Source organism: Apium graveolens, unplaced genomic scaffold (genome assembly GCF_009905375.1).
Source record: "Apium graveolens cultivar Ventura unplaced genomic scaffold, ASM990537v1 ctg8498, whole genome shotgun sequence".
NCBI classification, from domain to species: Eukaryota; Viridiplantae; Streptophyta; class Magnoliopsida; order Apiales; family Apiaceae; genus Apium; species Apium graveolens.
In genome coordinates, this window is record NW_027421227.1 from 68701 (window position 1) to 84299 (window position 15599).

General features: G+C 35.4%; 2 protein-coding genes across 2 annotated transcripts; one reads left to right on the top strand and one right to left on the bottom strand.

The window, feature by feature from the left end:
• Positions 1–280: 280 nt before the first annotated feature.
• Positions 281–778, bottom strand: LOC141705060 (uncharacterized). The gene has a single exon (XM_074508133.1). It carries the CDS (start codon positions 776–778, stop codon positions 281–283), a length of 498 nt encoding a protein of 165 aa, XP_074364234.1.
• A 2717-nt stretch (positions 779–3495) lies between these two features.
• On the top strand, positions 3496–4041 carry LOC141705061 (uncharacterized). Its single transcript, XM_074508134.1, has one exon. The coding sequence runs from the start codon at positions 3496–3498 to the stop codon at positions 4039–4041; it is 546 nt and encodes a 181-aa protein (XP_074364235.1).
• The last annotated feature ends 11558 nt before the right edge of the window (positions 4042–15599 follow it).

Genomic DNA, 15599 nt, shown 5'->3' on the forward strand with positions numbered 1-15599 from the left:
GATCTTCTCATAATCACAGTGATCACTTTCAGAGTCTATGGAGATACCAATATTTGAGTCATCATTAGTATTTGATGACTCAGTATCAAGCTTTGCAACCATGGCCTTTTCTTTTGAATGACCCTTTCACAGATCTTTCCATTGGCTTCTCTTCAGCCTTTAATGCAACTTGTCTAAATATTGACCCTTTCCTTTTGCGTCTTTGCTCCATCTACAGTTCATGAGTTTTCGGTATTCCATAGATCTCATTCAGAGATGTATCTTCAAGATCATAGTTGTCTCATATGGATGTGACCTTCAAGTCCCACTTTTCAGGAAGTGCAAGAAGAAACTTCAGGTTTAAATCTTTTGGATCATACTCTTTATCTACAAGTAACCGATCATTCAACAGTTTCTGAAACCTGTCATAAATCTCAGTCAATGACTCATCAGCTTTTGAGTCAAATTGTTCATACTCATGTGTGAGTATAGTTTTTCTGTTCTTTTTAACAGTAGTAGTGCTTTGATACTTAACCTCCAAAGTTTCCCATATCTCCTTGACAGTTTTACATCCAATTACTCTATTAGATATAACAATGTCTAGACTCCTATGCAAGAAATATCTAACTTTGGCATTTTTCATGATAGATGCCAGATCTTCAGCATTATATCTTTTTTTCTTTATCAACCATCTTTTCAGCCTCACCAGCAACAGAAACATCCAGTTTCTTAGGCTTGTATGGACCATCATAAATCCTATTGAGATATCCAGGATCGTAGTTTGTAGACACATAGCCATCTTCACATTTCATATAAGATATTCATTCACTTTCAAGATTGGAACTCAGGCGGTTTTATATATGCTCATGTTGTTACTGATTTGGTTTATGACTGGTGGTGGTTATTTTGGTTGAGTTTCTTTGTCTGGCATGTTTGATTGTTTTCTGGATCTTAAACAATTTGTGTATCAACAACAAACTCTGATACCAATTGTTAGACATTAAAGTATACTATAAAGGGGAGGGGTGAGTATAGTATGAACAATCAAATCGAATTAAAACTCAAAGGTATAGAACAACTCATATGTAATATACGTGAATTTATATATTTTAAATAATAATAATAATAATAATAATAATAAATAAAATAAAAGGTTGATATTATTTTGTGTATACTAATAAGAAGGAATTAGAATTTAAAATATATTTATAGTTGGATTTATTTTACTAAAACTTTTGGAATTCTAATCGAGCAGGCTAGTAGCTTATATATATATTTGGTTCTAATGTGTTAAAATCATACAAAACCAAAACTCTATTATTAAAAGGTTTGCGAAGCGGAACATAGATTGAAGAAAGAAGAGAAAACGGAGGCTAATACCAGTAAGAGAAAGAGCGTGGAGGCGGATACTTTGTTTCAGTATTTAACAGAGGAGTAAGTGAAACATTTTTAATTATTATTAACCGTAATTGCAACTTGTCGGTCTATTCTTCTTGATTCTTTAATTGATAATTAAATATTGATGTCTTTTTTTATAGCTATATAGTAAAGCACTAGTCTTGAGGTTGCAGGAGATCATATATATAGGCTGTGAACATCGTATAATATATTAAAATATTAAGGTCATATTCTACTCTTTTTTATGTACATTAGTTTTATATGCATCAGATCTTGTTTAATATTAACATTCATCGATTAGATTTCACAATATTTTACAAGCACGTGTAGTTTTGTTCGAGAACCTTTATTCACATTAATTTGTATAAATTCAATTTATAATCGGTATATAATATTTATTTATCATTAGTTATTATTTATGAACTCATTAGTTAGTATATGTGTCTATTTAGAACTCTGTATGAAATATCCTAACCCCTCGTTATTTCAGCCATGCTTGTTTTTAAAATAATTGGTTTATTATAATTTGTAAAATATTCATTTCTAATTTTCTGTTTTGTAAATTGTATTCCAAATCCGTACTGGCGTTTGACTCATGCCGTATTCTTTTTCTAGCAGGTGCTTAGGGGATCTGTGACTGTGTGATGGAGAGCTACCCCATTTCGTTGATTAGGATTTCAGATTTTATCATTATGTAGACTTAATTATTTGGAGATTTCAACATTTATATTATTGGTTTAGACAGTTTGGAGATTTAATATTTTTTGGAGATTTTTAGACTATTTAATTGATGTTTAGAAATAAATTAGTGCTATGTTTGCAGGTTTATATATTTTAAGTAATATCTCCTTTTATTATTAAAAAGTGGGTGTTACAGAGATGGTATCAGATCTTAGGTTCTTTCTTGTAGAAAACCTATTTAGGTTGACCAGTGAGTTTGGCGTAGATGATAGGATGGGTATTCTGTTTAAGTTCATTTCATTCTACTTCATCATTCTGCTTCATAATTTTTAAATATCTGTTTGAAATTGCTTCATCCTATCTATTCTTGTGATCTTCATTCATTCGATATCTTATATTGTGGATGCCTCCTAGACGTGATCCACGTACCATTGAGCCGGCTGCGCTTACTGCGATGATAGAGCAAGCAGTGGCTCAGACTGTACAGCAGGCTTTGGCAAACCAAGGAAATCAGAATGGCGAGGGAAATCAGAATGGACAAGGAAATCAGAATGGCGAGGGAAATTAGAATGGACAAAGAAATCAGAATGGCAATGGGAATCAGAATCAGAATGATCAGGGTTATCAGTTGGAGCCGTTTTATGGCTGGAGAGGTTTGTGAAGCAGAAAACAAACTTTTTTGGTTCAACACCGACTCCTATTGATGCTGAAAATTGGATTGTTCATCTCGAGAAGATTTTTGATGCACTGGGTTGTGATGAGATTCAGAAGGTCATTTAAGCTTTGTATAAGTTGGAGGGGGATGCTCATAGGTGGTGGAGAGGAGTGAAAGCTACTAGAGGGGAGGAGTATGCATAGGCTTTGGAATGACAGGAATTCAAAGAGGTATTTTATGAGCAGTACTTTTCTAATACTGATATGCACGCTTATTTGAGGGAGTTTCATTCTATCGTGCAGCACCATGATGAGAACATTACTAATTATACGACGAGGTTTATAAAGTTGACTGGATTTGCTGAGACGGTTGCATGGACTACTGCACAGCATGTTGATAAATTTAAATGGGGGTTAAAGTCTTATCTGAGAGGTTCCATAATTTCTTTTAAATTTGATAATGTGGGAGAGGTGGATGATGCAGCAAAGGATGTTGAGAAAGAGCGTATATATTTCAGGTGTTCCAGGTCTAACAGTGGTGGTAAGAGGACTGGGGATGATTAGGGTTTTGTATAGGGTAGACAATAGTATGGAGGTCAGAGTGGTCAGCAGGGACAGTGGCGCAAACATAATCAGAATAGGTTTGACTAGTCATTCCATGGCCGGAATCAGTATGTTGGTCAGAATCAGAATCAGCAGTTTCAGCGACAGAAGCAGCCTAGGCAGTGATAGAATCGACAACAGGGGTAGAGTCGTTACTCAGTGTATGAGGGAAACCCCAATATGATTCCAGTGCCTCATTGTGCTCCATGTGGTGGACATCATCCAAGTAGAGCTTATTACAGAGAGATTGGGGCTTGTTTCTTGTGTGGTAGCATGTCCCATAGGGCAAAGGATTGTACAGTGTCACGCAACATTGGTGGAGGAGGAGCTGGTGGTGGTAGTGGCGGTCAACATAATCCTACAGCCAGAGTTTTTGCATTGACTTCATATCAGGAAGTAACTAATTCAGATACCATTTCAGGAACACTTCTTGTTGGTAGACGTGATGCTTATATGCTATTTGATATTGGTTCGACCCATTATGTTGGGTCTTTATCATTTGTTCATCATCTTGGCATTGCACCTTCATTATTATATCCTCGTATGTTTATTGCTACCCCAATGAGGAATTCTATTATTATATCGGATATATATCGAGAGTTTCTGATACCTGTTGGAGATAGAAATTGTAAAGTTAACTTGTTTCCAATGGAGATGCATGACTTTGACATTATCTTGGGCATGGATTGGTTGAGTGAACATCGTGCCACAATTGATTGTCAATGAAAAGGGTGATCTCTGGGGATGCATATAAACCGGAATTTGTATACCAAGGGTCTCAGCCGAAGGGGGAGGTTAAATTAATTTATGCTCTAAAGGCGAGTGAACTTTTGTCTAAGGATTGTGATGGCTACCTTGCTTTTGTGAATGATACATCGAAGGATGAACCTCGCATCGAGTATTATTCAGTTGTGAAAGAGTATGCAGATGTGTTTCCCGATGAGCTACCAGGTTTTCCACCACATATAGATGTGGAGTTCACTATTGAACTTGTTCCAGGTGAGCCTATTTCCAAGATGCCTTATCGAATGGCACCACTTTAGTTACAAGAATTGAAGGAGCAATTGTAAGAGTTGTTGGATAGGGGATTTATCAGGCCAAGTGTGTCTCCGTGGGGCACTTTTGTGCTATTTATGAAGAAGAAGGATGGCTCCATGAGGTTGTGCATTGACTACAAGGAGTTGAATAAGGTGACTATCATAAATAAGTATCCTTTGCCACGCAATGATGACTTGTTTGATCAGTTATAAGGGGCGAAGTACTTCTCGAAGATAGATTTGAGATCTGGTTACCATCAGTTATGAGTTAGGGAGGAAGATATTTCAAAGACTGAATTTCGCACTCATTACGGTCATTATGAGTTTCTCGTGATGTCTTTTGGGTTGACGAATGCACCAGTGATATTTATGGATTTGATGAATCAGGTCTTTCATGATTATATGGATAAATTTGTGATGGTCTTCATTGATGACAGCTTGATATACTCTAGGAGCAGAGAGGAGCATGAGGAGCATTTGCGCATTATTCTTGACATCTTGAGGGAGAAGAAGCTGTTTACAAAATTTTCAAAGTGTGAATTTTGATTGGAGGAAGTGGCATTATTGGGGTATATTATGTCTGTTAGAGGCATTGAATATGATCCTGCAAAAGTTGAGGCTATTACTAATTGGCCGAGACCAAGCAATGTGACGGAGGTGAGGAGTTTCTTAAGTTTGGCAGGCTACTACAGGCATTTTGTGGAAGGTTTTTCATCTATAGTTTTTCCATTGACTCAACTCATGAGGAAAGACATTGAGTTTGAGTGGAATAATGATCGTGAGAAGAGCTTTCAAGAGTTGAAAAGAGGTTGGTTTCTGCTCCAATACTTGTGTTACCATCAAGAAGAAGGTTTATAGTAATGCTTCTAAGAGAGAATTGGGGTGTGTTCTTATGCAGCATGGGAAAGTGATTTCTTACGCCTCTAGGAAACTTAAACCCTATGAGGTGAACTATCGTACCCATGACTTGGAGTTACCAGCAGTGGTCTTTGCTTTGAAGATTTGGAGAAACTATCTCTATAGAGAGACTTGTGACATCTTTACTGATTACAAGAATCTCAAATACATCTTTACTCAGAAGAAGCTTAAAATGAGGTAGCAGAGGTGGCTTGAACTTCTTAAGGATTATGATGATAATATTCAGTACCATCCAGGGAAAGCAAATGTAGTGGAAGACGCTCTTAATAACAAGAACTTGGGGAGTGTTACACTTCTCATTACTCAGTCGCGCCTTATTTCATATTAAGAGCGCTTGGGTGTTGAGTTGTATGTTAAACGATCAAGTGGTAGCACTGCAAATTTGAAAGTGGAACCGAATCTTGTTTCAAGAGTTAAGAAAGCTCAGAAGAGTGATACAAGTTTGGAAGCTATTAGATCTGAGGTGGCAGGTGAAAAGTAAACACATTTTTATGTTGATGAGGAAGGTGTGATATGGTTGGGTGGTAAATTGTGCGTGCCAGCAGAACCGACGATTCGTGAGGAAATTTTGAAGGAGGCTCATAGTTCTCCATTTTCTATTCATCCAGGTTCCACTATGATGTATGGAGATTTAAAGAAGCACTTTTGGTGGAGTGGAATGAAGGGAGGCATATCTGAATTTGTGGAAAAATGTCTGACATGTCAACAAGTGAAGATAGGCCATCGGTGGTCTAGTGGATTATTGCAGCAACTAGATATTCCAATTTGGAAGTGGGAAAACATTACAATGGATTTTGTGACTCATTTCCCAAGAACGTTCAGGAAGAATGGTGTCATATGGGTGTTGGTTGATAGACTTAGTCAGTCCACTCACTTTTTACCTATAAATATCATCCATTGCATGTAGTTCAGTATCCATTGCATAAGATTAGAGAGGATCTTTCATGTGAGGAGGAAGCTGAGGCTATCTTAGCTCGAGAGGAGCGAGTTTTGAGGAAGAATACCATTCCGTTTATGAAATTTTTGTGGAAAAATCATTCGGAGAGAGAGGCTACTTGGGAATTAGAAGAATCTATTCGTGAGAAATATCCACATTTATTCGATTTAGCTATGAATATTTAATTTTATTTGATTCCGGGAACAAAATCCGTTTTAAGGGAGTATATGTGTAATATACGTGAATTTTATATATTTTAAATAATGATAATAATAATAATAATAATAATAATAATAATAACAATAATAAATAAAAGAAAATGTTGATATTATTTTGTGTATACTAATAAAAAGGAATTAGAATTTAAAATATATTTATAGTTGGATTTATTTTACTAAAACTTTTAGAATTCTAATCGAGCAGGCTAGTAGTTTATATATATTTCGGTTCTAATGTGTTAAAATCATACAAAACCAAAACCCTATTATAAAAAGGTCTGCGGGGCGGAACATAGATTAAAGAAAAGAAGAGAAAACATAGGCTAATACAAGTAAGAGAAAGAGTGTGGAGGTCGATACTTTGTTTCGGTATTCAACAGAGGAGTAAGTGAAACATTTTAATTATTAATAACCGTAATTGCAACTTTCCGGTCTACGTTTCTTGATTCTTTAATTGATAATTAAATATTGATTTGTCTTTTTTATAGCTATCTAGTAGAGCACTAGTCTTGAGGTTGCAGGAGATCATATGTATAGCCGTATAGGTTGTGAACATCGTATAATATATTAAAATATTAAGGTCATATTCTACTCTTTTTTATGTACATTAGTTTTATATACATCAGATCTTATATAATATTAACATTCATCGATTAGATTTTACAATATTTTGCAAGCACGTGTAGTTCTGTTCGAGAACCTTTATTCACCTTAATTTGTATAAATTCGATTTATAATCGGTATATAATATTTATTTATCATTAGTTATTATTTATGAACTCAGTTTAATGGATTTTATACTTTGTTTGATTATAGCATGTTGGTCATGCTAGCTTATTATTATTATTATTATTATTATTATTATTATTATTATTATTATTATTATTATTATTATTATTATTATTATTATTATTATTATTGTTGTTGTTGTTATTGTTACGCTAATTATACATCCTTATGTCTAGCAGGATGTACCAAGATTGCTATTCAAGTTTCTAAAACTTTTAAAAACTTAATGATATGCCAAACAATATTAATATTTATATCAATATTGTAATAAATTGGTGGCCACGTTTTGTAAATTAAAGTGTAATACATAGAAAAGTCAGGGACCCGGGATAGTACTACATTCTATTTGTTAATATTCAAGACTAGTCGACTGGTTGTAGGTCGTATATTTACTTATGTAGACATAGTAATTTACGAGTAAATATCTTAATAAGAAAATAGAATAAGATATAAAAGAGTGTACTCTAATAATAAATTATAAATTTTGTATATATATATCGCGAGTCAGGGAGTTAACGGATCATTACTAAATTTGTTAGTTTTTTAGCTATGATATTCAAGGTACAGATTTTATCTCTTTTTATTCAGCATTACTCCTCTTGTCCATTATATTTATTTGATTCATTTCGTTCAACTTTCTGTTCGTTCCGTTAATATTTTCTTTGACCGTTTTAACTTTCGAGAATTGTTTAAAAAATTGATTTTGAAAATTTTAGATATCTATTTATGTGGTTTTTAAAAATTATTTATGACACCCCCTGCTTTGAAAATCTGAATTATTTATCTCATGTGATTTTTACTTTTTACGAGAAATAATATTTTTCATTTGAACCCTTAGAGATATAGGGTATACCGAGTTAACCAGCTGTAGGGGTACTACAACAATATCATTGCGGCACCAGTGACATGAAACTGTTGGGCTTTCTAAGCAAACCTAACTCCATATTAGTATGATATTGTCCGCTCTGGGCAGAGCCCGCATGAATTTGTATTGGGAATCAAACCTATGGGACTTAAGGAATGATATAAAAATAAAAGGCCTCATACTAATGGAGTTATCTGGTTGCTTATATCCTAGCAAACTGCCCCTCTCATAAACGATGTGGGACAACTCCCAACAATATCCCCCTTCACACATCGAGCTCGATACCTGTCGGATCTGCCTCTTGATTATGCGACCGGACTCCCCCTTGACCCATACCGGAAGTATATCTAGCTATCTGCTCCCCCTAGGCCTATACTGGAAGACCCGTCTACCTCCCCCTTAAGCCCATCCTGGTTTAGCCCATCTGCCTTCTACCTTGGTCCATTATGGAAGCCCATCTAAGATTGTTTCGGACCGTTAACCTGAATCTCTGAAACCACTTGTTGGACTGGCTAAACAGGCCTAACTCCACATTAGTATGATATTGTCCGCTCTGGATCGAACCCACACGGATTTGTATTGGGCATATTTCAAAAGGCCTCATACTAATGGAGTTATCTGGTTGTTTATATTCTACCAAACTGCCCCTCCCACAAATGATGTGGGACAACTCCCAACAGACACTTCCGTGACAGTGTGATTGGCCATGGCGTATCCTTCTGTTAGCTCTTGGGAGGAACATTGCGTATTTGATATTTGATATTTACGGTGATGTTGTATATATTGTACACGTCATTCTTTCTGTTGCACGCGTTAGGTACCCTATGATGTATGTATTTGTGTCTGTTTTGATCTCGGTATGAAATATCCTAATCTCTCGTTATTTCATCATTGCTTGTTTTTAAAATTATTTGTATTCCAAATTCGTACTGGACGTTTGGCTCATCCATATTCTTTTTCTGGCAGATGCTTAGGGGATCTAGGACTGTGTGATAGAGAGTTACCCCATTTCATTGATTAGAATTTCAGATTTTATCATTATGTATACTTAATTATTTAGAGATTTCGACATTTATTTTATTGGTTTAGAAAATTTGAAGATTTAATATTATTTTTGGAAATTTTTAGATAGTTTAATTAATGTTTAGAAATATATCAGTGCTATGTTAGCAGGTTTATGGATTTTAAGTAATATCTCCTTTTATTATTAAAAGGGGTGTTACATCATATATTGATAATAAAAACTGTTACAAAACTCTCTCAAAGGATGAACAAATATCCTTGAGAGATGCTAGGTTACATAAATGATATATCAATAATCGACACATATAGAGTTAATCTAATTTGTGCTTATATACTGCAAAGTGACACAATCAATCTAGTTGATATGATATACATGACTAAGGAATCCTAATACATATCCAACTATTAATTGCTACATATAATTTCTACAAATAAGTAAAGTTCTATAGTGATATATCTCTGCAAATATTATCTCTCTATAACATCTCTTAATTTCCAGTTTTGACAAATATTAATGTGCATAAACACTGATGACAAATACTGATGATGCCATCCTTTGTCAAACTCTGATATCATTTAATCACATACTCTAATGACAAACTATGATAACTAGACACTGATATCATAAATTATATGTAACATATATAACTGGAGTAACAACCACATATATATTCACTTTAATCCAGCCTCTTGATAATAACGTTCTGCTACTTATGCAGAGCCGTGCCTGAGATTTCAAGTGCCCTGTTCAAAATCTTAAAAAGTGCCCTACTAAATTTTAAAATATTTTTTCATGAAATAATAAAAAAACAAATTTTATAAACAAAATATTATAATTAAAGTACAAAAGTAATTTTATTACATAATTAAAATTAACTCAATAAAACAGTTGTACATGTAAATTTTAATATGTTATGCTATATTTTAGAATTTAAATATTTATCTTAAAGAGATAAGTTATACATATGACTTATGTAATTCCCAATCAATGCAACAAGAATTGCAGAAGGGGGGGGGGGGTGGATGTAATTCTGGCTCCTTTTTCTGATTTTAAAAATGTTTACTTAATATATAACTATGTTTAATTTTGTACGAGTGCGGAATAAAATTAAAATGGAAATCAAAACACAAAGCAATAAAACACAAGGCTTTAAGACTTTCTGGTGGATTTGAACTTATCCACCAGATATATATATATATATATATATATAAAGATGATAACTCTGCGATGCTTGAATAGCACACAGCTGCTTACAAGTGAACTTATAGAATTACAAAGAGATGCTTAACATATACAACTTTATCTATCTCTCTGAAAATAATGCTTACTGAGTTCTTATATTCTACTTGCTACACTTGGTTTATATACTACCAAGTTAAGTGATAAAAAGACAAACAAGTAAAACAAAAATTGTTTCTAGTCTAATTTCATGCTACTTCATTACACTATCCAGCATCTTTGAATATCTTCATAATTGCATGGAAATGGTAAAGCTTCTTTGTTCTCTAAATCCTGCAATTAGGCTGCCACATTCCATTTGCAAACACCCAACGCATGTGACTATGTTGTCACTGTCAACTGCTCTTTTTGAATTATGATCATCCGTCGGGATTATGTTGGTCATCCATCGGGAGCCTTGTTGATTATCTGTCGGGAGCCTTTGTAGATCATCCGTCAGAGCCTCTCTGCCACTTGACTCTATTTCACTTATACAGAATTACAAGACATCTTATATTTACAATTAACCAACCTATTCTGCATATCAATCTAGTAGTCAACATGACTTAAAGAATCCTACAACATCTAATAATACATTGTTGTTTGCAGGCATGTGCTACAAGACTTATTTTTATATAATCTACACTCTCGATGGATGTTCAGTTTTCATCCGTCGGGGCTGTGAAGTTCATCCGTCGGGACTATTATAGAACATCCGTCGAGAGCTACAAAAACACTAAGTTAAATCTACTAAGGTGTTTTGTTCAACTCATCATCAAGTTCACTTCATATTCCTAACAATCTCCCTCAATTTATGTCTACTTGAATTGTAGCCATAAATTAAGAGAAACTTGATGATAACAAAATATCCTAAATGTACAGATTGAATAATGGTTGATAAAGCTAGTAAGTGCTACAATTTATTTGAAAATCGAACAAAATAAAGTGTACAAAGAGTTCTCACAATCATTTTCAAGGTGCTCCTCTAGTCTGAGCAGATGTAATCTATTTCCTTGATTGTCTTGATTTCTTCCAAAGCTTCATGTTGTTTTCTTCTATTTGATTTTGGAGTTATCTGTGAAATTTAAATTCTTCAGCATTTGATAGATCCAGCTTTTCTTGCATTTCCAATAGAGTCTCATTGCTTGAGATGCTCAATTGGTCATCTAGTCTGAAGAATCTCCTAACACCGTTTTCATCCATGAATTCCATCATCCAGTAAGGCCTCAAATGCACTCTATTTCCTGTGAAGGGAATTGATAGAATCCTTGGGAGTACATCCGAGGCTTTTCTGGTCCTTAGTTCTTCTATCTTCTTTATGACCATTTTCTTGGAAGTCACATTAAATCCAAAAAATTTCTTGAAAGATAAGAAGATTTTTATCAAAATAGAACAACTTTCTTGAAGAATCCTGTGAAGGGGCCATATGATCTCTTTCTCACCCTTGTATTTGAACACCAGTCTTTCAGGGAGATTTCTGTGAGCATCAATTGCTCTTACTTCTTCTAGCTTATCCATGTAGAGATTTATATCTGAAAATTTCTTGATGTCGCTGATATATAGAAAATCTCCCTTGTTGATAGTTGGTTGAGTTTTGGTTAAGGTTCTGGTTTTGAGTCTCACAGGATTGACCTTCTTGATTGCTCTTGTCTTTTCTTCTTTAGCTTGTTGAAGATTTGGTAAATTTAGCTCAGAAAGAAGCAAGCTATCCCAGTCTACTGGCTCATCCCTGGAAACTATTGGCTCACCATTAAAATTCCTTGTAGGATCCACCTTAAATTCATCCTGCACCACTGATGGCTTGGATGTTTGAGTTGTAGATGTAGACTGGTTGGGAATGTACTCTTCCATCTCATCATCACTGAAGTCCAATATTCTTTTGACCCTGACTTTGTATCTTGGCTTCTTTGTCTGTTGAGGTTTCTTGTACATTTTCTGATCCTGAGCTTCAGCTATCACAGGTTGCTTCTCAGAAATCTCAGTTGCAGTTTTCACAGCTTGAAGCTTGGCTACTATAGTAACTTGCTTTTTCTTCTGTTTGAGCTTCTTAACTTCTAAAGCAGCTTGCTTCTTTTCTTTTTTAATTCTCACCTTTCCTTCCTTCTTAGCTTCTGCAAACTGAGAATGTCCAGCCACCACACAGATTTTTTTCCCATTCCTGTAGATTTTAGCCATTCTTCTCTTTAGCACTTAGTCAGTTGGATCTTTGAAGAATGCAATTGACCTTGCCAACAACTTTTTTCATCTGGCCTTGGATTCTCAAACATAAGATCCAAGGAATTTTTGTCAGATGACTTTGGATAATTTCTCTTGGACTTCAAAACCAAGTTGGCTTTTAAAGAGTTTATGCATGAAGGTTGGCCCTTTTCCAAATTACCCAAACTCATTTCATTTGCAGAAATTTGTCTCAATTGAGAGAAGTGAGAAAAGACCTTGTCTTTCTTCTCAATTAGACCAAACTTCTTCTGGATTTCTTCATCAATATGCTTCCATTTATCATCCAGCTCTTTCTCAATTGCTGCTATATCAATCTTTCTCAGTTTGTCATTTGATTCTAGCTTTGCTGCTACTAGATTGATTAGATCAATGTTATCCATAGCTGGTGGCTTAGTGAAAGCAATTGTTGGCACAATCACTTTACTGACTTGTATATTGAGCACTTTCTCCCCCTCACTTATTGACTCCCCCTGACTAACTGGGATGATAGAGTCTTTCTCCCCCTTTTGTTAGCATCAAGTTGAGTAGAGGAATGGAGTTGTGCAGCCACCAACTGTTGGAGCAGACTAGTTTGAGCTTCCTAATTTTCAAGTATCTTGGCCACTGACTTCTTCACATTTGTCAGTCTAGAGTCCATGGCCTCAACCTTCCTATTTAAATCAGCTTCTTTCCTTAGTTTTTGAGCTATTTCAGTCATTGTGGTTCCTGGAAGCCTAACATCCAACCTTGCTATAAAGTCTTGTTTGACTTCTGAAATCTCATGCTTGATTGCATCCACATTTTGACTTTATTGGAGAGCTTGAATCTTGTGCAGCTGTAGAGATTCCAGGTGTGCTTTGAGTAACCTTTTGGTGCTGGCACTTGTAGATGCATGAATAGTTGTTTGAGTGTCATGAATAAGCTTGAATAAGGTGGATGAGAGATGTGAATATGAGTAGTCCTTGTGTAGCATCCATGATGGATTGTCTGCATCTCCCCCTATGCTCATGCTATCATCCTCATCAGCCTCACCATCATCCCCAAATGAGTCTTCAACCAATTCAAAGTCACTACCAGTTATGGAAGGCATAACAGTTATAACATCCTCTGCCCTTTCCATTGAAGCAGTAGTATGCACCGGATTCAAGGTTCTCTCAGCTGTCTCATTGCCCTATTCAGCTAGAAGTTGATAAGTTGGAACAGCCTCAGCATCAAAAGAAATAGAATCTAAGACAGCTTGATAATCTTGCTGAAATAGTTGTTTCTTGTCAGCTTCATTGACATCCATTACCTCAATAACAATAGGCTCTTCCCAAACTTTCAGTAACTGTATTTCTCTCATTTTCTCTATATTCTTGAATTAAGGGCTCTCCTTGGCTCACCACCCTCACACCCTCACCTTCATATACTAAGATGGAACTCCCCTCACTCACTTTTGCCAGGATGGAAGAAATAGCCTGCATATTTTCTCTCTTTTCCTCTCCTTTTTCCTGAGAGCAACTCAGCCTCTCACTATGTTCACTCCCTTCCCTTAATCCTAGGAGTGATTGTACAATCATTAGCTCATCTACACTTGTAACAATTGTTGAAAATTCAGCTTGTGTAGTGAGTACCGACGGATGAGAAAGATCTATCGGGGTAGTATTTAAGATAGCTGACGAATGACTCCTATTAGGCACATCCGTCGGGATATGATCACTAGCCGACGGATGAACAATATCCATCGAAATAGAAGAAATTATAGAGTTTGGAGTAGAAACTATTATTGACTCTGTGCAGATTGATGATAATTTAGGAACGGAAGTCTCAATAGTTCCTGAAAGAATTGGCAAATGAGCCAACAAATCATCTAGAAGATGATGATCACTTGTACTAAGTTTTGGCTTCTCCAACAGAGTTAAAGAAGGAGAATCAGGGTTTGATGTGTGAATCATATCCACATCGAGAGAATTGGTGGGAGAGTTTTATGTATCTAGTGTGTATGAGATGTTTATAGTAAGAGATTTTGGTTGTGACTCCACATTTATTGGAGCCACATCAAACTGAATTTGAGAAGGTGTAGTGACTGAGTCTTTAGCTGTAGTTTGCACTGTGTGTGATCCCTGTGCATCCCCAAGTTTTCTAGATTTCTTCTTTCTTGTATAAGTCTGGGGTCAGTCTGTGTCCCTAACCCTTTTGGTCTGTGCTCCTGGTTGGGATCTTGTTTCAGTAGCAGCATCCTTTTGGGAGGATGAAACTAGGGATGTGCTAATTTCCTTATTAAGCACCACAATTTGTTGGGAAACTGTGGTGTGGCTAGGTATGGGTACACTCACCTCACCATCTTTATCCTTAGGGTTTCTTTGATGTTCACCCATTCCCTCACCAATCTTACCCACCTTCACACTCCCCTCTTTGTTTTTGGTAGATTTTGAAACTGTCATCTTTTGAGAGATGTTAGTCCCTTAACAATGTAGCAAGAATTACAGAAGGGGGGTTGAATGAAATTCTTGAACCTTTTTCTTGAAATAAAAATGTTCAACTCGATTATTGATATATTTGTTTTGATTAGCACAATGCGGAATATAAACTTAAATGAATCAAAACACAAGTAATTAAAAACAAGAGTCTTTAAAAACTTTCTGGTGGATTTAAACAATTCCACCAAAGATATATATAATATATCGAGAGGACTCTGTGTGCAGAAATGCTCACAGCTGCTTACAAAATAGAACTGCCGAGAATACAGGAAATGCTAAAGATTATGCTTACAAAGATTTCTCTGTTTTTGAGTTTCTCTCAGTTATCTCAGTTATTTTTCTATTTGCTACTCTCTTGGTTTATATAATACCAAGATTACAAAGTCAAAAAGACTAAACAAATATAAAATCTAACAGTCTTAATCTTTGCTGCTTTTCGTCCTTTATTACCCAGTTAATGGGCTTCCATAATGTGTTTGTATACAACTCGACGGCTGTGTGTCAGCTTTCACCGTTCAACTGATGTTTGAATTCTTGATATGATCATCCGTCGACTTTCAGATCATCCGTCGATGACATAATTGATCATCCGTCGACTGCTATGTTAAACATCCGTTGATAGT

Coding starts and splice junctions, on each gene's coding strand:
- LOC141705061 (XM_074508134.1), top strand. CDS start 3,496: ATGATTCCAGTGCCTCATTGTGCTCCATGTGGTGGACATCATCCAAGT.
- LOC141705060 (XM_074508133.1), bottom strand. CDS start 778: ATGGCTATGTGTCTACAAACTACGATCCTGGATATCTCAATAGGATTT.